Source organism: Rhinolophus ferrumequinum, chromosome 22, assembly GCF_004115265.2.
Source record: "Rhinolophus ferrumequinum isolate MPI-CBG mRhiFer1 chromosome 22, mRhiFer1_v1.p, whole genome shotgun sequence".
Lineage (NCBI taxonomy): Eukaryota > Metazoa > Chordata > Mammalia > Chiroptera > Rhinolophidae > Rhinolophus > Rhinolophus ferrumequinum.
Window position 1 is genome coordinate 14,344,635 of NC_046305.1, and position 22,580 is coordinate 14,367,214.

The 22,580-nt window shown below is 42.1% G+C and overlaps 1 protein-coding gene and 1 pseudogene across 4 annotated transcripts; one reads left to right on the forward strand and one right to left on the reverse strand.

The window, feature by feature from the left end:
• Positions 1-837: 837 nt before the first annotated feature.
• On the reverse strand, positions 838-18,809 carry RNASEL (ribonuclease L). 4 transcript variants are annotated; one of them, XM_033093800.1, is made up of 8 exons: positions 17,706-17,811; positions 17,141-17,338; positions 14,175-15,838; positions 8,170-8,255; positions 6,806-7,011; positions 6,049-6,193; positions 3,539-3,672; positions 838-2,857 (listed from the first exon to the last, which is right to left on the reverse strand). In XM_033093800.1, exons 3-8 carry the CDS (start codon positions 15,652-15,654, stop codon positions 2,719-2,721), a joined length of 2,190 nt encoding a protein of 729 aa, XP_032949691.1. In that variant the 5' UTR covers positions 15,655-15,838; positions 17,141-17,338; positions 17,706-17,811; the 3' UTR covers positions 838-2,718. The 4 variants fall into 4 exon arrangements, with proteins under 4 accessions (XP_032949691.1, XP_032949693.1, XP_032949690.1 ...); XM_033093802.1 differs by lacking the exons at positions 17,141-17,338; positions 17,706-17,811 and adding an exon at positions 18,789-18,809; XM_033093799.1 differs by lacking the exon at positions 17,141-17,338 and having other exon boundaries at positions 17,706-17,814.
• On the forward strand, positions 18,491-22,356 carry LOC117014635 (sulfite oxidase, mitochondrial-like; annotated as a pseudogene).
• The last annotated feature ends 224 nt before the right edge of the window (positions 22,357-22,580 follow it).

Here is a 22,580-nt window from a genome sequence, read left to right on the forward strand (position 1 = left end):
ATTTTAAAGTTTATTATCATAATGGGAGGATGGGGGTTTTTTATTTCTGATACTCCCATGTTATTATTCATCCAATAATATGAATTATAACACAAATTTAGATTTCTCACAAAACAACATTAATCTTATAATAAATTTTATTACTCATTTAAATATGAGTTTATGTCTCAAAGTTCAATTTTATTTTGATTCTGGTTATTTTTGACCCATCCATTAACTAGAAAACAAAAAACAAAAAAAAATAAAAACAAACAAACAAAAAGCCTAATACCTCACAAGTCTTGTTTTACTTTTGATTCACTTCTCATCCAGTAATATACAAGAATCCTACCTGAAATGTGGAAAAACCCTAGCCTTGCCACTAACTTTAAATAACCAACACTGTTTAGAATTACAAAGGTATTTATTAGAAGGTTTGAATTAATATATAAAAGAGATTGCAATTCCACAAGGGTGTGTGGCATCACCAACCCAGCCTACTTAAAGAAGGCAACTGTACTCCAGGCATCTGAAGTCACTAACATATGGGTAGCATTGGACAAATCACTGAACATGTCTGAATCTGTATTGTATCTGTTAAATGGGTATTACACTCCTGATTCAGGGGTAGGGGAAGAATAGGTGCTATTCTTACTTTGGGGCTAGTAGAACTTCATGGTGGGGACCACAGTTTAGTTCCTTACCTACTGTAAGTTCCTTAACTTGTGTCACCAGAGTGGAGAAACAAATTGAGGACACAGTTCGAGGACAGTGACAAATAAACTCTGCCCTCTGGGGGCTCTTTGCTACCATGAATGCCAGCATAAAAGACATACCAGTATACACTGCCAATTTTTTGAGGGAGGGAATCTTCACAGATTTCCTACTCACCAGTCTTCTGTTTTGCTCTAAAGGGCATCAGGGAAATGTCAGTCAGTGAAGAAGGCTAATATGTGACTCTAGGCGTGGAGAAGGAAGCTGCTTTCAAGGCCACTGGCCTGCCCACCAGGGCCTCCTGAATGCTAAATTAGGTACAATGTGGGTGAGAACGTGCTTAGAGCAGGTGTTGGGAAGGTGATTTCCAGTCTAGAGCAGAAGTGAGCAGAAGTGCACTACTGAGAAAAAAATATATCTCATATGCTAGTGACTTCAGATCCCTGGAGTACAGCTGTTGTCTTTTAAGTAGGCTGGGTGGTGATGCCACACACCCTTGTGGAATTGCAACTTCTTTTATCTATTAATTCAAACCTTCAAATAAATACCTTTGTGATTCTAAATGGTGTTGGTTACTTAAAGTTAATAAACAATATCAAGATAAGAAAGGAGGGAGCCAGCTTGGCATTATGTTGACAAGGATGGTTCAATGAGAGAATGCAAGTGTTCTGTGGGCTGAAAAGCACTGTGCAAAAATAATTCTTAGCCAGCTGATGCCAGTTGATATAAATGGTTGATATAGCTAGGCACTCATTACAAATCAGAAAACCAAGGCTTAATTTTAAAACCTCACGTAAGCTTGCCACTCCTAAAACCTTAAATAAAAGCCTTAAGTTTGTTTCTTCAGCACTTTTTGATTGCATTCAGTGACACCCATTTGAAACCGCTTCCTCTTCAGGAAGTACCTAAGATATTTTGGGTTTTCCCAGCTCTTCCCATTACAAAGCTCCTTTTTTACCATCACAATGAGGAGAAGTAGAAAGAACATCAGACTTAATGCCAGAAAATCTGTTCAAATCAAGACAGTGGCGCTTCCTAGCTATATATCAGAGTAAGTCAACATGTCTCTAACCTTAGTCTCCTCATCTGAAAAATGAGGATAACAGCACTGACCTTAAAGGATTGTTTTGAAAACTAAGAGATAAAATATGCAGGTATAATTATAAATTATAAAGCACCATAAAAATGTACGGTAGTGCTATTACTCATATGTGAAGAAAGTTCATTCATTTTTCAATGAATAGGTATTGAACATTACCGTATGGCAGATATTTTCCTAGGCAGTAATGATGCAAATCAAATACATATTATCCCTAGTTGAGAACTACTACCTTAAGGTCATAGAAAATCAGTGCAGGTGGTTCTAGAAGGAAGGGAGTTCGTACAATTAGTGCTTAGACTTATACTAGTGCTCAATAAATGCTCAATGAATGAATGAATGAATAAGCCACCTGGAGCCCCTTTGACAAATTCCTTTTAGAGTAATTAAGTTCTAATGTGCCCAAGTGAGAGGTAACTGGAACACCACATGCATTATACAGTGCTCTGGACAAGTTGTGTGATCTGGGGCAAGTAGTTCAAACTCTCTGAGTCTCAAGGTCATTAGTTCATAACGTGGGTTATTAACCCATCTTGCACGATTACTGGGAGAATTACATGAGATAATTGATGTAAAACATACAGCATTAAAGGTCTAGGCTCTCACCCCTTTGGGGCAATTTACAAAAGGAATCTTAGCAGGATGCTCTCTCAGCTCCTGCCTCTTAAGCTTTTTTTTTACCCATAAAAAGGGCGAGGGTAATTTGAGCATATACTTTTTTTTTGTTATAACCGTGGGGAATACTGGACATAGTGCCAGGAACTGACAATCAGCAACCTAACTCATCCCTCCCAAGCAGCCAAGGTTAGTTAAGAGGCCCAGAGAGTTGTGATTTGCTCCGGATTATACAGCTAATAAGGACCTCCCTGAACTCAGAAGGCTCGGTCAGCACTCCAAGCTGGCCCGCCTTCCCACTGCTGGCCCCATCATGCCATGGCTTCTTTGTGAGTTTTGGGAAAATGCTTTGTGTATTCTGTGTTCTGTAGTCTCATATACACATAGATGACCAGATCGGGGAATGTCTTCTGCAAATACTGGGAAGGGTCTCCAATTTTCGACTTCATCCTGAAATGAAATGTAAATATGTTGGCATGCTTGCCCCAAGTTCCTCCCCCTTTATAACATATGGCCCCCCAAGATCACCTTGGTCCCTGGATTTCTAAAGCAGAATGAATGAGGATTTGGGAATCTGACAGAGCAAGAGTTATCTCCTGACTCTCTAATTGTGTGAACTTTGGTAATGTGGTTTTTGTGAACCTCAGTTTTATCATCCATAAAATGGGCATAATATGATTCCACAATCCCTTCTCTACATTTCCAAAATCTAAAACAGCCCTGGAACCTGAAAGTTTTTTATGAGTTTGCAGCTAATGTTTTTGGCAGCAAAAGCTGATTTAAGTAATATGGGGCTACTTTTTAGACTTTTATAATGTTACATTCACGTTACCCAGCTGCCTGGTCCCCAGTGTTTCTTCACACAAGGGAATCACTACCCTTCTGTTCAATGAGACTCAGAAAAAGCTAAAAAGGAAGATGAGAGCTGGGCACATCCATCGTTCACTGTGAACGATGGATGTTCACAACATCACTGTTGTGATGGCCCTTTTCCAAACAGGGGAGGAATTACCTTTCTTTCATCAAAATAAATTTTGTTCTTCCCATGAAATAGCAGATATAAATTTATAGTTGGATTTTTAAGTCATCCTCATTTCATATATGACTTACCGGAATGAAAACAATACTTACTCTTTGTTCTTTTCTTCGTTAATGTGTTCCCCTAAATTCCGGATGAACTTTAGCAGATCACCCACAGTGTCTGTGTAGAGGTTGCCTTTTTTTTTATAAAATGCATTCATTTCATCCATAACATAGGGGTTAATCTAAACAACAAAACATTACACAAAAACATGGCAGCAACACAAAATAAATCCTGGCGTAATACAAAAAAGGCAAAATACAAATTTGAATATCTATCAAAATTACCACTCGTTAAAAGAAAATAATGGGAGTAAATACTACACACCAAAATGCTAACTATGGTTGGTTGTGTTTGGATGTGGAATTACGAGTAACTTTAAATTCGTGTATCTATATTCCAAGTGAATTGTTTTCATGAGAAATTCAATATATTAAACACGGTTTAGAACATCTTTGACTACCATACTAGGAAATTTGCTCATTATACTTGACAATATTTTTATTCTTGTGGGCACCCTTCCAAATTCATATTTGATTACATTTTCTCCAGCTGGAAAGCAGGCCTGGCTGCCATTGCCAAAGTGAGCGTAGTTGTCTTTTGTTTGTTTTCTTTTTAATTATATTTCCAAAGTTCCATGTTCCTCCTTGCCTCTAGGTGTCCCTGGGCAACTTCTGTCATATTAATGCCTTCCTCTTTGTAGGTGGCTCTCATATTCAGAAAGAGTTTGGGGTAAGAGCACAAGATGCAACAGCCATAAAGCCAGAGGCTCCCTTAGGAAGAGTGACCTGTGATTGCACCAAGACTAGTGAAGAGCCCTGAGACTGCCCACACGTACTGTGTGGGGGGCACATGTGGGAAATGCTGAGCAATGTATGTGTGGCAGCATGGGGCAGCCCATGGAAAGAAGGCAGGAGTATGCACAGGAAAACTTGGCTCTGGACCTGAGCCGCCCAAAACTGATTGCACGACCATGAAAATGGGCAAGTCACTAAAATCAACAGAAAGACAAAGTCTAAAATGGGAATCAAAAGATAAGACTTGACGTCAACCTAAATTCACTATAAGTCAATGATGTAAGGGAAAGACCCAATGAATTAGGAAACCAAAGAAAGGGATTCTCTTTCCAACTCTGCCAATCTCTGGCTTTCCAGTCCTGGGTATTTGGGGTTCCACCTCTGAGCCTCAGTTTCCTCAGCATTTAAATGAGTTAGTAGACTGCACGGCATTCTAGCTTTGTGTAGTCAGTGGCTTCAGTGTATGACCTCTATAACCAGACTGCGCAACTTCAAATCCTCCTACACCCTTTACTGGCTCTGTGCCTTTGGAAAAAATTGTTTGTCTGTGTCTCAGTTTGCCAACCTGCAAAATGGGGATAACTGTCTCAGAAGTTGTTATGAAGATTGGACTGTCGTAACTCACATAAAGTCCTGAGAAGTAACGCTACCATACAGTCAGCACTACATAATTATTTGCTATTACTATCGTCTGCTCTGGTTTCAGATTTCTCTGTTTCTACAAGTTTAAGTTTTAGCTGAAGTTTTATCGACACTCATTCGGCAAAGAGTCATGGCATACTTGCTCCGTGCCAGGAATAGAATAACAGACAAGACAATGGATGGTCTCTGCCCTCAAGAAAGAAAGATGGAAGCCAGCAATTATCAGTATGATGTATAGTCTAGAGGCAAGAGAGGGAAGGAAAGCAAAATGAGATCCAGAAACAAAGAGGTGTGAGAGAAGCAGAGTCCTATGTCAGGCCTAAGAGAGGGAAGCTGTTAGTCTTTAGTGAAAGACCTGAGGATCGTGGATTCTCCCATAGTGCTTTGCACCTATCTCTGGGTACGCAGCCTGGATCACACAGCCATCTTTTCCATGGTTCTCCAGACACCGCATGGACCATGCTGTTCTCTGCTTTTTATATCCATGGTCTCACATGGGCTTAGCATATCCCTGGTACTTGACAGGTGTCTGCTAATTAATAATAATGTAAGTTCTGGTACTACTGACTAGAGCAAGACGGTGATTAATCTTTTATGTTCCATAATCTGTAGTTCAAGTTAGGTGGACCTTTTCTTGAAGAGGAAGAGTTGGAAAGATCATCTCCTCTTCGTAGCCTGTTTTCTCAGACAGAAGGTAGGTATGTTATGTGGATCCTCAAAAGTGGGATATTCACAGGCAGTGAAGGCCCTGGACTGAAATGCCTCACAGTGGAGCACCTCTATTTGCTCTTGTCACAGTGGTAATGGGCCCTTCTCAGAGGAGGTGTCTTGAGGGAAAGAGCCACAGAAAAGGGAAAGGGTCACGGGCTGGGACAAGGCCATCCTAAAGGGGAGCCTAGATGAGACTCTGTCAGGAGCGCTTGGACTCCAAAAAGGAGAGCAGAGACCCAAAATGGCAGCGGGGGACGAGGAGGAGGAGGAAGAGAGAGGAAATCCCCTCTTTCACCACTCAGCTGGGCCAGGCCAATAGTATAAAAAAAGTTACGTAGAAAAACTATCATAAAACATTACACAGCTTCTTATTCCTGGAATAACTCCCCAACCGAAGGAAGTGTTCATACCTTACTAGTCCACTGGTCAAATTTTCTGTGACGTTTTGATGTTCCAGGGTGGATCTCATAATCCAGGAGTTGGAGGATCTTGCTACTCCGTTTTCGTACTTTGATGTCGGATTCATTCCCCACGTTCCTAAGGGTCCTATAGCGGCTGAAGATGAAAGAGTTACCAAGGTCTTTCCATCCTTCCCACTCTTTCTAGAAAGAGATTCTTTCCAGAATGTTAAATTTTGGGTTTTAACGAAAGTAGTAAAACCATGTCTTTAAAAAATCTGCATGATGGGAGAGACAGACATCTCTCTCTCTCTCTCTCTCTCTCTCTCTCTCTCTCTCCCCTCTATTTTTCAGAGGAGAGAACCATAACCCAGAGAGGTTAAGTCACCACTCCAAGGACACACAGCCAGGAAATGCCCAGCTGAGCAGAAAGCTGATTCACAGTCTGACTCCTGCCCGCACCACTTCACTGTGATGGCTAATTGTATTTGTTAATTGACTGACCACAGGGTGCCCAGGTTAAGCATTATTCTGGGTGTGTTTATGAGAGTGTTTCCAGATGAATCAGTGGAGTTGGTAAAGCAGATTGCCCTCATATATATATATATATATATATACTTACACACACACACACACTCTGTGTGTGTGTGTACATATATACATATATAGGTATAGATTTCCCTATTGTTCTGTTTCTCTAGAGACCCTGACTAATACACTCACTCTCTCCATTCCGGAAGCCTGTGATATACAGTCAAGTTTTACTTACCACTCCCAACTCCAAAAGAAAGGATGGCTCAGCAGGCCAGTCAGATGGTCCTTCACATTTTCCCCAGGGTAGAAAAGGAGATGAATGAGGTTCTCGATTTCCTCATTTGGAGAATGTCGAATCACCTTGTCATGACTTTGAGTCTTCAGCGTCTCGAAAGGGATTTTTCCTCTCTTTATCACATATAGGACCAGCAGTCCAAGGGCCTGGACAAGAGCCATCAGTCAAGCTGAAGGTGCTTATGAATTATCACTCTATTTGGGTAACCTTGGAGCGTGCGGTGCAGGCTAGGGGCAAATGGAAAATGGGCGGAATCTCAAGGAGTCCACAGGCTGGTTAAGGAGAGAAGACACAGGTCTGTACATAGAGAACTCTTCACGGCAGTATATGGTCCCCACAGTTTAGGTCTGTAAGGAGCAAAAGATAACCCTGGCCTAGAGTTGTCAGAACAGACTGCTTAGAGGTAGAAGGATTTGAGCTGGACCTCAAAGTAGGGGCAGAAATTAGATAAATAGGAGAAAAGAAGAATGTTTTAAACAAGTGGAATGCCAGGAGCCTGGCTGGGAACTGGGATTTTTGGTCGGGCCTATGTGAGGCCGGAGGTAAAGGAGCCCATCCAGGTCCAGTGGGACATAGTGATGGCCCCAGGAGTTGGGCAATGGCAGGGAGGAAAGGCCAAAAAAGGGACCAGCATAGAATGCCTGCATCGAGCAAGACACCAGTCAGGGGAGGAGCTGAAAACTGGAGCCGCTGAACCACAAAGACCAGACCCAGCGATGGAGAGCTTTGGCCCTTTGGATTGAAGATTAACTCTCCAGGAGAGATCTGCCCTGACAGGCTTGGAACCAATGGGGAGCTTTGGTCTGCAGAGGCCAGGTGCTGTCTCTTCCGGGAGAACCAGTTATTTCAGGATCTTCACCTTTTTGGCCAAGCATAGCCTCTTTCGAACTGTGGATGGACCCCATCCCTCCCAGGTGTTTCAGAGCGCCTTGGGATCTGGCCATGTTTGGTGTTTGAGTGACATGAGAAAAGAAATCCCATTTGCTTTGTTCTTAGGCAGTGAATTCCTCCTGCAGGAATTTTGGAGCTGTTTTGGAGAAACCTCCTGGAGGTAATTTGAGAAAAGATGTGGATTGCTCAATTTATTTACATATAGAGCTCGTGGAGAAAGAGAGAGATCCAAAGAGACACAGAAAGAGATCACAGCAGCAACCAGCTCCACACCAACCCAGGGAAATGCCATTGTCTGCTGGGGAGCGAAGGCAGTGACCTCTGGGAACGTCCCCTAATTGGCCCCAGGAAATAAGGTAATGAACGAAAAGGGAAGCAGAAAGATGGAAAAATAAACCGACTATCGAAATTACCTTTAGATCGCTCTTGATTTCCTCTGGGTCTCCAGCCCACTTGATGCTTTTATCAAAATCTGCCAGGCGAACAGTGTTCTTGAAATCTAAGGAATAGTTTGTAGAGGTGTGTTGAAAATCCTCATTCTCCACGTTGGGAGTAACTCATTTAAATAATGTAACACAATGTGCAACCCATCATCTCTAAAGAAGGCAACAATAGAGCTCATAACTGCATTGTTGTTTACTCCTCAGAACGCCGGCGTGTGTGCTGTGTCATGTGACCTATTAGGCATCTGCCAACATCAGATTTTACTTCTTCCAGGCCAGGGGGTGGGGAAGGCCGAGGATAAATTTAACTAGCATCCATCCCATTCATGCAATTCCTGGAGGCAAAGAGCACAGACTTGTAACAGAGCTGTTGGCGGACTTAAGGGTACATCCTATGACAAACCAACAAGGCTCCAAACCAAACCTGCCCACTAGCCACAGCCCACGATGACATCGTAATCAGTTATTGTGGATCTGCCATGTGCTTGTGAGGAGTCACTGCTTCCTTCAGAATCTTTTTTCCTTGAAGGAGGCCACTGAGTCCTCAGAAAGAGGGATGCATGGCTGAGAATGGTCCGGAACAAGATGACAGGACGGCAAGTCAGGGATGCCTGCTTCTGGCTTGGAGGAGTCTGAGAAGGAAGGCTGGGTAGCCCCAGGTAGGATGACAGCCAGAGTAATTGTGTGCTTCTCGAACTCCTTTTACTCTGAGCGTCGCTGTTGTGTGGAAACCCACAGTTGAACAGAAAATGAACCCATTACATGATTCACCAAGCACTGAGTGCGGAGAAAAGGACAGTGAAGAAAGAGCACACCGTCCCAGCCCTAGGGAATTCAAAGTCTCCGGGTGAGGAGACCGATCCTGAACAAATAATTACACAGGGAAACAAAGAATTCATTGTAATTTTGAAAATACTAGCCAGAAGCGCAGAGTGCTCTGAAAATATATTACAAGAAGAACTACAGGGCTATTTGGGGGATGAGAAGAAGAAGTCCTCCTTAAATAAGAGACACGTAGGCAGAAAAGATGAGTATAGTTTGAGTAGGTGAACAGAGTGGAGAAGAGAGGATGGCGTGTCTCTTCCTAGGAATTCCTGAGACAGAAAGGAACCTGGAGAATTCCACTGTGACAAAAAGAAGCCCCGAGTGCCCAAAGAAGAGGGATGACGTCAGAAAGTGGCCGGTAATGAGGTTGAAGGGGCGGATGGGGTGCAGATCCTAAACCACAGACTGTTTCAGTCATTTTGAACTGATAAATTCCCTTCGCTTGTTTAAGCCACTTTGAGTGGAATTTTCTGCTACTTAAAGGTGAAACTGCCTAACGGAACTCTTCACATCTCTTCCAACACTGAATTCCCCCCCGCTCCACAGGCCCCAATTTTTTTATTTTTAGATTCAACAGACACGGTTAAAGTGCAATGAAAAATTGTAAATGCTTACGCTTAGTTTCTGTACTTATATAATCACGGACTGTTCACAAACAATTGATGGGCAGAGTTCGGACGAAATCTGCCCACTCGCCCGCTGCCAGTAATCAAGAACCTCAGTCCTCTTTTCTTTCACTCTGCAATTCGTCCTCACCTCAGTGATATCACCTAAGATTAATATTTTTTAATGTTTATTTTAAAGAAAACAATCCATGTTTCGGTTACTTTAAAAATGAATTATTTTTCTACTCATTCTTGCTCCTTAGAAGTCATTGTTTCCTCCCAGACTCTTACTCTCCTCCCTGACGCATATCCTTCAGCCGTTCTTTCATGAAGCGTCTGTGGTTAGAAAGTTTTCCTGAATCCTGAATGCTTACCAAATGAATTTTGAATCACATGTGAACAATAATAATTTGGCTGCTGTCTCAGTCAGCTCTGGCTGCTATAACAAATTACCATAGAGTGGATGGTTCAAAGAACAGAAATCTATTATCCACAGTTCTGGGTGTGGGAAGTCCAAGATCAGGTGTCAGCTGGATTGGGTTCTTGGTGAGGTGCCTCTTCCTGGTTTACAGATAACTGTCATCTTGCTGTGTCCTACATGGTAGAAAGACAGCTAGCTAACTCTATGACATCGTCATATAAGGGCACTAATCCTACCAAAGCAATCTGAGAAATAAGAATACAGCTGAGGCATCACACTTCCTGATTTCAAACTATATTACAAAGCTATAGTAATCAAGGCAGTCCAATATCAGCATGAAACCAGACTCGTAAGCCAATGGAACAGAAATTGAGAGCCCGGAAACAAACCTACACATATACGGGTCAACTGATATTCGACAAGAGAGCCCAGAATACTCAATGGGGAAAAGAGAGTCTCTTTAAAAACTAATGTTGGGAAAACTGGATAGTCGCATGCAAAAGAATGACACTAGGCCCGTATGTTATACCACTCACAAAAATTAATTCAAAGTAGGTTAAAGACTTAAATATAAGACCTAAAACCACAAAACTCTCAGAAGAACACAATAAAAGCTCACTGACATTGTTCTGAGCCATGATTTTTGTTTTGGATATGATACCAAAAGCACAAGCAACAAAAGCAAAAATAAACAAATGGGACTACATTAAACTAAAAAGCTTCTGGATGGCAAAAGAAATGATCAAGAAAATGAAAAGGCAACCTACTAAATGGGAGAAAATATTTGCAAGTCATGTATCTGATGTGGGGTTAATATCGAAATATAAAAAAAATTCATACAACTCAATAACAAACAAAAAATACTCTGATTAAAAATGGACAAAGGACCTGAATACACATTTTTCCAAAGAAGACATAAAAATGGCCAACAGGTACATGAAAAGGTGCTCAACATTATTAATCATCAGGGAAATGCAAATCAAAACTACAATGTGATATCACCTCACACCTGTTAGAATGGCTATCATCAAAAAGACAAGCGATAACAAGTGCTAGTGAGGATGTGGAGAAAAGGGAACCCTTGTGCACGTTGGTGGGAGTGTAAATTTGTGCAGCCACTATAGAAAACAGTATGGAATCTCGAAACATTAAAAATAGAACTATAGCAATCCCACTTTTAGGTATATATCTGAAGGAAATAAAATCAGTATCTTGAAGAGATATTTTCACCCCCAAATTCATTGCAGCATTATTTACAATAGTCAAGATATGGAAACAAGCTAAGTATTTGTCAATAGCTGAATGGATAAAGAAAATGTGAATATATGTGTGTGTGTATATATATATATATACACACCTCTTGTATATATACACACCTCTTGTATATATGTACACACCTCTTGTATATACATTGAGCACCTCTTGTAATTGCAGAAGTCAAACATGACTTGAACTTATCTTTTGTTATTGGTATATATTGAGTATTACAATTTTAATACAGTTTTTTTCTTTCTTAAAATATGTATACTTTTTTTGGCACCCTCTGTATATATAATGGAATATTATTCAGCTATAAAAGAGAAGGAAATCCTGCCATTTATGAGAACATGGATGAACCTTGAAGTCATGATGCTAAATATAACAAGACAAAGATGAATACTAAATGATCTCACTTTATGTGGAATCTAAAACAACTGAACTCATAAAAACAAAGAGTAGATTGGTGGGAGTGGGAGAAACGGTTAAAGGTGGTCAAAAGGTACAAATTTCGTTGTAAGTGAATAAGTTCTGGGATCTAATGTATGGCTTGGTGACTATGATTAACAATATTCTATCGTATATTTGACAGTTGCTAAGAGACTAGAACTTGAAAGTTCTCAACACACACACACATACACACACACACACACACAATGGTAACTGTGAGGTGATGGACATGTTAACTAACCATATTGTGGTAATCATTTCACAATACATATGAATATAAAATAATCACATTGTACACCTTAAACTTACACAATGTTATGTCAATTTTATCTCAATAAATCTGAAAAAAAAATGATTTCTGATTGTGAAAAAAAAAGGCACCAATTCCATTCATGAGGGCTTCACCCTCTTGACATAATTGCTTCCTAAAGGCCAATCTCCAAATGCCATCACACTGGGATTAGAGTTTCAATATATAAATTTGGGGGGAGCACAAATACTCATTCCATTGCAGTTGTTAAATAGGTTCTTTCTCTTCAGCTCTATCTTTTTGCATCCAGGTTGCTAATGAGAAAATTCTTATGCCAATACAACTCTGGTTTCTATGTTGGTAATTTGTTTTTTTCTTGAGAGCTTTTGAGATTTTCTCTTTTTTCCCTTAATGTTTTGAAATTCCTTAAAGATGTGACTCAGTGGGTTGTTCTTTTTTTCCTTATTTATCCTCAGCTTTTACTGAGTCTTTTTGATATGAGAACTATATCTCTCTTCAGTCCTGCGACATTCTCAGATACTTTTTATTTTTTTAATTAAAGTTTATTGGGGTGACAATTGTTAGTAAAGTTACACAGATTTCAGATGTACAATTCTGTATTACATCATCTATAAATCGCATTGTGTGTTCACCACCCAGAGTCAGTTCTCCTTCCATCACCATATATTTCATCCCCTTTACCCTCATCTCCCACCCCCCAACCCCCTTACCCTCTGGTAACCACTAAACTATTGTCTGTGTCTATGAGTTTTTGTTTCTCATTTGTTTGTCTTCTTCTTTTGTTGTTTTTGGTTTATATACCACATATCAGTGAAATCATATGGTTCTCTGCTTTTTCTGTCTGACTTATTTCACTTAGTATTATATTCTCAAGATCCATCCATGTTGTCACGAATGGTTCTATTTCATCTTTTTTTACCGCCGAATAGTATTCCATTGTGTATATATACCACAACTTCTTTATCCATTCATCTATCGAAGGACATTTTGGTTGTTTCCATGTCTTGGCTACCATACATAAAGCTGCAATGAACATTGGAGGACACATGTCTTTATGGATAAATGTTTTCAGATTTTTTAGGTTGATACCCAGGAGAGGGATTGCTGGGTCATATGGTAATTCTATTTTTAATTTTTTAAGGAACCTCCACACTGCCTTCCATAGCGGCTGCACCAGTCTTCTCAGCTACTTTTTTCAAATATTGCTTCAGCCTCATTCCCTGTCTTCCCGCTTCTGAATGCCTTTTAGAACTTCTGGATCTAATTCATGACTCTAATCTTTTTTTTTTTTTTTTTTAATGCTTTCCATCCGTTTATGCTTTTGTTATCTCCTAGGAGAATTTCTCAGGCATATCTTCTAGTTTATTAATTTAATGTTCAATCCAATCTTGAGTTCTTAATATTTAAACAGTTATGTTTTTGACTTCTAAATTCTTTATTTGGTTCTTTTCACAATGCTTCTCCTTGCTTCTTGGATGAAATAACATTTGTTCTCTGTTTTTATTAATTATACTTACTTTAAAGTTGTGTTTTGGTTACTCAGCATGGCAGACTACATAAATACCCATGTCCCCATCCTGGAATCTGTAACTGTTTCTTTATACAGCAAAAAAGGGGACTTTGCAGATGTGATTTAAGTTAAGAATCTTGAGGTGGGAGAGATTATCCCAGGTTATCAGGATGAGTCCTAATTGCAGTCACATGTATCCTTATACAAGGGAAGCAGAGGGAGATTTGATGACAGAAAAGGCAATATGACCACGGAAGCAGAGATTAGAGTGATGCCTCCACAAGCCAAGGAACGCTAGCAACCACCCGAAGCTGGGAGAGGAAAGGAACAGAGTCTCCCCTACTACTCTAGAAATGCAAATTTCTGTAGTTGGCTCCATTCTAGGCATGCCTTCATATTTGTATTTGCCAAGGGCAATGCAAGGTTAGCTGGTATTCCGTTAGCATCCACGACCTCCGAGTGGGGTAAGGGTTCTAACTGGTAGTCGAAGAGACTGCACTGTAATTGTGAATTTGTTGCGTTGATCCTTCAACTGAATAACCCACATTTACTCTAGCCCTTTCCTATCTGCCATGAAAATGCTTTCCTTTTGTCGATAAAGACCCCATAATTTCTAAGAGATGACGGGGGACTTACCTATTAAGATGTTCTGTGGTTGCAGATCCTGGTGAGTGTATCCACACAACAGGTGTAGCTCTTCAACAGCCTTAAATATAGACGAGAGGATGTTTCGGGCGAACTTATCTTCCTCGTTTCCCACCACCTTCCCTCTGTGCTCGGCCAAGTGCTTCTCCAGTGTCTGCTCACAGAGGGACATGCACACATACAGACAGCCCCCGTGGATCTCGGTGCCATAGAACGTCACCAAGTCACTCTTTGCTCGGATGCTCTGGAGGCAGGACACTTCGTTTTGTCCACGGGTGCTATCTTCCAAGAATCGCTTCACGGCTACCTCTTGGTCGTCGTAAAATCCCAGGTAGATGCCCCCTTCAGACGTGTCGGCAATTTTATAATCTTTAACAATAAAGATCTTGAGTTTGCCAATCATAGGGCGGTACATCCTGTGGAGTTGTTTCAGGGCCTGTCGCCAGTGTGAGCTCTGAGGCTCCCAGTCTTCAGTGGGAAAGTGAAAATCTTCTTTGGCTCCATGAAGGAGAAGAAACTTGGCGAGGGGAATGTTGTGTTTGCGCCTTGCTATCATGACAAGATCCCCACAATCTGTGCTGGCTCCCTTTTCACACAGCAACTGGGCAATATCTTTCTGTTGGAGTTCGACAGCCAACAGCAGTGCTGTTTTGCCCTCTTTGTCTGTGTCATCAATCTCTATGTCTTCTTGTTCTAGAAGCATCTTCACCAAACCGATGTGCTTCTTTTCCACTGCCAGAATCAGGGGCGTCTTCCCTTTTTCTCCCCTCACGTTGACATCAGACCCATAGTCCAGCAGAAGGCGAGTGATGACCTCCACCGTGCTGTTATCAGAGTTCCGAAAAGCACGGATCAAAGCATTTCGGCCCATGTTGTCGCGGGCTTTGACATCGGCCCCCATCTCCTCAAGGAGGACCTTCAAGACTTCTACATGTCCTTCTTGAGCGGCATCCATGAGTGCTGTGGCCCCTCCTTTCCTAAGCCTCTCTTGATCCTCCTTCGTCTTTCGACCCAAATTTACCTTTGCTCCTTTCTCATATAGGAATCTTAAGGCTTCAACGTGACCATAGAAAGCGGCTTCCATGAAAGCTGTAAAGCCATTCTCATCAGACTCATTGACATCTGCACCTTTGGAAAGGAAAAGTTTGAGCAGCTCCACACTTCCCACAAGCCCAGCGATGATGAAGGGAGTGGCCCCGTTCTTCTTCCTCCGACAAGGGTCAGCGCCAGAACGAAGCAGAAGGTCTACAATGTCTTTCCTGCCGCTTTGGACTGCATTATGCAAAGGTGTCCAGCCCCCGTCCTCATCCTGGAAATTGACATCAGCCCCTCTTTCTAGCAATTCCTGGACCAGCTCAATATTTTCTTTTTTAACAGCTATTATCAACGAATGATTATCCTCCCCTGAAGTCTTCCCATTGCTGGAGAATGTGGGTCTCTCCTGAGGGTTGTTATTGTTCTTCGTCTCCATGATGGTAGACACCACTGGTTACACCTTTTTGCCTTTCTTTGAGAAAATGAAAATTTATCTCCTTGGGACTTGATCAAAGAAACACGGAGCTCTAGAAACTCCTGTCACGGTAAATAGGGATTATTTCGCTACATATTAGCAGTATGAGGAAAGAGAATATTCTTGGAATCTTCTGATATTCCACCTGGTGACAAAAAAGGTACTTTGTAATTTTATAATAGTGAGAAAACATTTGATTCAGAGAAATTAATTTTCCTAGCAACTTTTTGAAAATACACCTACTTATTTATTATAGAACTGTTTTATTACAGAATATTGCTGAATATATATAAATTAAAAATAAGAAAATGATTACTCTATAATATCACTGCTCCAAAACAGACATTGTTAATATTTAGTATATTTCTATAGATTAAAAAAAAAACATAGCTGGGGTCATGCTGTCTAAGTAACTTTGTATCCTTCTTCCTTTCATGTGATGTCATATTATAAATAATTTCCTGTCACCACAGAGTCTTTTAAAACATTTTTAATGGCTGTGTAAAATGCTATCACACAGTTGTTTAATTTCCCTATTACTGAACAGTTTTAGGAATAATTTTTAAACAAGACTTTTTAAATAAGAATTTTTAAACAATTCCTAATAACGTTGCAGCAGATTTATCTTATTTTAGCTTGTTTTCTTAGGCAAGAGCTCATAAATGAGTTCTTATGATATGTAGATTTCAAAGATTTGAATGACTGGTCAAAAGATATGATTGTTTTTAGGATCCTCACCCTATATTAATAAATTTCTTCCAATGTGATTTAAACACAGTCTGACTAGAACTAACCTCTTAAAAAAAAAAAAAGCCAGAAACCCTATTTAATAAGAAAAAAATGTAGCTTTGTCAATTCCCTTTTGTTATTAAATACATTTTTCCTTATTAAATACATTTAATAAGAAAAAATGTAGCTTTGTCGTTCTTATACCACGGGAAGGTTGTTCATTGGCTCCATGCACGTCTTCTTTGTGCACTGTCTGCTCCTATTCAAAGTAGGTTAAAGTAGTGAAAAAGCGTAGTTTAGAGTAGTGAAAGAGCGGAGTTTAGCGTAGTGAAATGGCATTGACTCAACCTGAGCAAGATCTAAGTTTGAGCCCCTGGTTGTGTGACTTCAGACCATTACTTCCTAATTGTCTAACCTTAGCTTGTTGACTCTCAACTTTCTGTTTCCTCAAATGGAGACAAAACAATAAACACGGTCACCTGTATAAAGTACATTAAAGTAGGGGGTGTGGCAAATATTAGACAGTCAATGAATGGTTGAGCTAATTATGTCCCTTTATGAAAAAAAAGAAATGTTAACGAATTCTATTCTCCCCACCCATGTGCATAGACATACTACACAAACAGGGACCTTGGAGTGGCAATGTAGTCCCACTGCCCTCAATCAGATCTGAGCAATTTAGATCTAATTCAAGCATCAGACAGCACCAAACCATTACCTGAATATTTATATAACTTCACCTGCTGCAAAATTCACAAAGCAACCACTTTTCAGCAATCCACTCTGTCTCAAAGCCTCCAGCCTCTGAAAGGTCTAATCAATTGTGCTACATAAGCACAATCACCCGGCAGTGAAATCTTTGAACCAAATTTTTGTGTAGACAGTTCCTGTTACAGCAGCTGTGAGATGAGCCAGTCTGAATAAAGGAACAGAGAAGGAAAGAAAATCGAAGAAACCCTGAGTGAAATATCAGAGTAGAGAATAAAGACACCCCAGCAAAAGCACTGCAAGGAACCATCCTGGTTTCAGTTTCAGTTTCCCCATGTAACCAGACGTCACTGATAAACAGGGACGACTTGAATAAACAGTACGGATTGTGGCAGAACCATGAAGTTCTCCGGAGGGCTCAGGGCTAAAGGACCCTGGCGTGGTTCTGCCTCTCCTTCCATTCCCCAAATGCCACAGCCCCTTTCACCTCCAGATCCCCCAAGCCCAAGGAGCCCTTCCTTCAAAGAAAACGATTTCTCAAACTTCTCCAGCACTCCTCCTCCTGCCCATTGTACCTGCTAACCTCCGATGCCTCCTCCGTTAATTTTTGTCAGCGCCCAATCTTTAAATACTGTTGCCAGCAGAGAAATATTTCCTTCTGGGGACGTCACTGAGCCAGCAGGGTGGAGTCAAGAAAGGAGTGACAGACAACATGAAGGAGGGCATGGGGGAACACGCCCACACTCAGGCTGGTGTAGCCGGTGCAAGACAGCACTTGTACGCCCTCCAGAGAAAGGAGTGGCTCTTCTCTGACTGCAGGTGACTGGTCACGCAGCCGACCTCTCAGCCTTTCAGCGTGCAGCAGCCAGCTCCATCCTTATCACGTTTTCCCAACTCCCCTATCTTCTTGAGGGAAATTAATGCAAAGTAAACATTTATTAGGCACTGAGTAGGTGCCTGGCTCTATGCTCATTGCTTCACGAGTGACATGGTCCCAGTTAACCCCTCACAATCCTGCTCATGATGAAACTGAGGCTCAGAGAAGCTAGGTAAGCCCAAAGACCAAGCTCCCGCACTCATCTGGGTGCCTTCAGCCTGCTGTCATCAAAAGGGCCCTGGGTTGGCATTCTGGAGACCTAGTTCTGCAGCCAGAGCTGTTAGCTGAGTGACCTCAGGTGGGCCTCAGTTTCCTCACGTAATATGACTTCTAAGGTTCCGTTCTGCTTTACAAGTTCTGTCCTTGACTACTTTTCCAGCTCTGAGCTGCAGACTGTGTACTGAATGCTGCTACAGAGGAAATATTCCTGTCTTCAAAAGATATCCATCCAGTCTCACTGGTCGACAAACTCTGGATAGGGCCATGAATAGTGAGTGGGTCACGGTCCCATGATGTTCTCCAGTGACATGCCATCCAGACTCTGAGCCCTTGTTGCCCATTACACCCCAATGACACGCACGCCTCTTTCTCCAGCCCTAACCTCCCTGCTGAGCTTCAGACCCACAAATCTTGAACATGTCCCAAACAGAGGCCATCACCTCCCCCTAACCTTCTCCTGCTCTTTCTCCATTTCCATAAACGGCACCTCCACCTGGATGCTTCTCTTCATCCTCATCCCAATACCAAGTCTCCCACATCCATCCGTACAGCAATGCCTAACCTCAGACCTTGGCCTTGCTTCTCTCAGGAAACGGATAACTTGCCGCCTGGCCTCTAAGCTAGTGCCCCACCTGCTTCATTGACTCACCGTAGTTTTCAGGACAAAGTTCAATATTCCTGCACCCATGACTCATTCAATTAGCATTTATTATGTTACCAGTGACTATTCTGCATGCTTGGGATACAGTGGTTTACTGTGTCAGTTCCTCATGGAGCTTGTATCTTCGTAGGCAGAAATAGATCATAAAAAGTGCAATATATAACCTGATTCAGGTATGCTATGGTCCCTGCCTGTCCCTATGCCTCCTGGGCAGCTTCACTGCTGCCATCCAGTTCTCCATCACATCATGTTTCTTCCCTCCTCCAGGTCTTGGTACATGCTGCTTTTGCTGCCTGAACTAATAATAATAGTAATAAGAATGATGATGATGATAGCAAACATTTATGTAGCTCTTTAGTATGTCCAGGAACTGCTTTGAGCCCTTTATATATAGATATTAAATTCACGCAATCTCATCCTTATGATATAGGTACTACTTTTGACTCCATTGAACAGGTGAGAAGACTGAGGCACAAAGTGATTAAGTAACTTGCCTTGTTTTAGGGATTTGGGCTATGTCACTGAACAACGCAGAGAAAAATGCCTTTCCGCATCCTTGTTGGAGAAGCCAGACAATGAACAAAATAAGTAAATTGCATATAATTTGTTTTATGGTTAAAAGCCTACGGAGAATATTGAAGTAGAATACGAAGGGTTGAAAGTACCAGGGTGGGGATTGCAAATCAAGGGATGTATTTTCTAAGTAACTGGGACTCAAGCGCCATTATCTAGACCTAACTGCATTCCATCCCTTACCCTTAGGGTCATTTTTCAGTTATTTAAATTTCAAATCTTTCTTTTCTTCATAAAGCAGTTCAAATAGCTGGACCAGTTTAAAAGATTCAGTGACATTGAATTACCTTGATATCAGCACTTAATATACCCTGAACGCTCTTTTCTCTTTACCTAAGAGCTTCAATTCTTCCCCCATTTTTTCCTGAGTTTTATTGAGAAGTAATTGATACACATCACTGTATAAGTTTAAGGTATACAGCATAATAGTTTGATTTACATACATTGTGAAATGGTTACAATAGGTTTAGCTAACATCCATCGTCTCATATAGATACAATAAAAAGAAGAAAAAAATGTTCTCCTTGTGATGAGAACTCTTAGGATTTACTCTCTTTAACAACTTTTCTATATATTATATAGTATTGTTAACTATAGTCATCATGCTGTATATTACATCCCTAGTAACTATTTATCTCATAACTAGAAGGTTGTACCTTTTGACCACCTTCCTCCAACTCCCCCTGCCCCATCCCTGCCTCTAGTAACCACAAATCTGATTTCTTTATCTATGAGTTTGGTGAGTTTTGTTTGTTTTAGTAGATTCCATATATAAATGAGATCATACAGTATTTGTCTTTCTCTGTCCAGCTTATTTCACTGAGCATAATGCCCTCTTGTCACAAGTGGTAGGATTTCCTTCTTTTCATGGCTGAATAATGGTCCATTATACTCGCAGCTACATACCACAGCTTCTTTATCCATTCATCCATCGATGGACACTTAGGTTGTTTCTATATCTTGACTATTGTGAATAGTGCTGCTGTGAACATGGAGTACAGATAACTTTTCGAGTTAGCATTTTCGTTTCCTTTGGCTACATCCCCCAGAAGTAGAATTACTAGATCATAATGCAGTTCTATTTTTACTTTTTTGAGGAACCTCCATCATAGCTGCACAAATGTACAGCCCCACCAAGAGTGCATGAGGGTTCCCTTTTCTCCATATCCATGCTGAGAGCATCAATTTTTAAAGTTAATTTCAGCCCTGTTGACTAAAGAAATCTCACGTTAGACTGTGCAGGCATAGGACCGGGTCTGCCACAGTGCCGTTGCTGCACAGAGCTGGGGTACTGGGGCTCAGACAGACCCGCAGATCAAGTCTCCCCCCTCAAGGCTCTGCATTCAGGCCTGCTCTACAAATGATTCATTTCAGCCCTGGTGCCCCAGCCTCACCTGCTCTGGAGATAACTGCAGCACCCGGGGATGGAGAGTCATGGGGGCCCTGGTAGGCCTTGGTGCAGTGTTGGCACAACATGACCACCATTGCAGGGCTGCTCAGGAGGCACCACACATATATACAAGGGAGGAGGTAAAATTGCACAGGAGCTCTGAGACGAGGATCTGGGTGACTCTGGGCTCTGAGGTCTTTGATGTCACAGAATTTGTGGACCTATACCTAGGGGGGTTATCAAAGCTGAGGCTAGCAGCCGGGGGTCCTCTAGAGCCCTTCTGAGCCCTCTATGCCCTTCACAACCAGTCCCATGTGTGTGAGATACTAGCTCAGTATAAGATCAGGAAGCTGAGCCCCAGAGACAAGGTGCCCTCCACCTTGAATACCTCTGACCCTTACTCTGATGATCCTGTATGTCACCCAGCCCTGAAGGTCAACAGCCAGCACCTATTTAATGCAGAGCCCCTCCCTGAGCTGCTGCCGGAAAACTATATCACACCCAACCCTACCTTCTTCACGCGGAACCGCCTGCCTGTACCTAACTTGGACCCAGACACCTATCGCCTGTGGATAGTAGGGCCTCGGGGTCAATCACTCTCTCTGTCCCTGGATGACTTGTACCCATTCCCCAAGCATGAGATCACCCCACTCTGTAGTGTGCTAGCAACCGGCACTCTGAGATGAGTCAGTTAAAAGAAGTAAGAGGTCTGGAATGGAGTACAGGGGCCATTAGCACGGCACGCTGGGCTGGGGCACGACTACGTGATGTGTTAGCCAAGGCTGGTCACCAACTCTGTGAAACTGAAGCCCCTGTCTGCTTTGAGGAGCTGGACTCAGACCCCACAGGGACTGTCTTTGGAGCGTCCATCCCTCTGGCTCGGGCCATGGACCCTGAAGCTGAGGATCTGCTGGCGTGTGAGATGCATGGACAGCCTCTGCCTTGTGACCATGGCTTCCCTGTGCGGGTGGTAGTTCCTGGTGAGGTGGGTGCCCGCCATGTCAGATGGCTGGGCAAACTGAGTGTGGAACCAGAGGAAAGCGACAGCCACTGGCAGCGGTGAGATTACAAAGGCTTCTCTCCATCCGTGGACTGGGACACTGTAGATTTTGACTCGGCTCCATCTATTCAGGAACTCCCTGTCGAGTCGGCCATCACAGAGCCCAAGGATGGGGAGACGGCAGAGTCAGGGGAAGCCACTGGCAAAGGCTGTGCATGGAGTGGTGAGGGAAGGGCTGTGATCAGGGTGGTTGTGTCTCTGGATGGGGGCCTAACCTGGCAGGTGGCTGAGCTGGATGGAGAGGAACAGTGACCCCGAAAGGCCTGGGCCTGGCGCCTATGGCAGCTGCAAGCCCCTGTGCAGCTGGGAAAAAGGCATTGAATATAGTTTGTAAGACTGTCGTCTACAGCTACCATGTGCAGCCCGACACCGTGGCCCCAATCTGGAGCTTGCGAGGTGTGCTCAGCAATGCCTGGCATTGTGTCCACGTCCATGTTGCCCCCTGAAAGGTGAAATGGAACCATCTACTCCCCCAAACCACTTTCTTAACCCTTTTCCACACCTATCCTTTAGCCTCATTACCACAGAAAAACCTTCCCCTCCATCTCTCCACTTCTTCTTCTTTTTTTTTTAAACGCATAGGGGGTATTTATTTTATTCTTATTTAAAATAGCACATATAAAATTGTATATGCAGTTATACATAGGACGTATTTCCTAATAAAATTACA

Excerpts from the sequence above, each read along its gene's own strand:
- RNASEL (XM_033093802.1), bottom strand. The coding sequence starts at position 15,654 with ATGGAGACGAAGAACAATAACAACCCTCAGGAGAGACCCACATTCTCC. Across the intron at positions 7,012-8,169 it reads AAATCAAGAGCGATCTAAAG|GCCCTTGGACTGCTGGTCCT; the intron begins GTAATTTCGATA and ends GCTCTTGTCCAG. Across the intron at positions 6,194-6,805 it reads TTCTTTTGGAGTTGGGAGTG|CCGCTATAGGACCCTTAGGA; the intron begins GTAAGTAAAACT and ends TTTCATCTTCAG.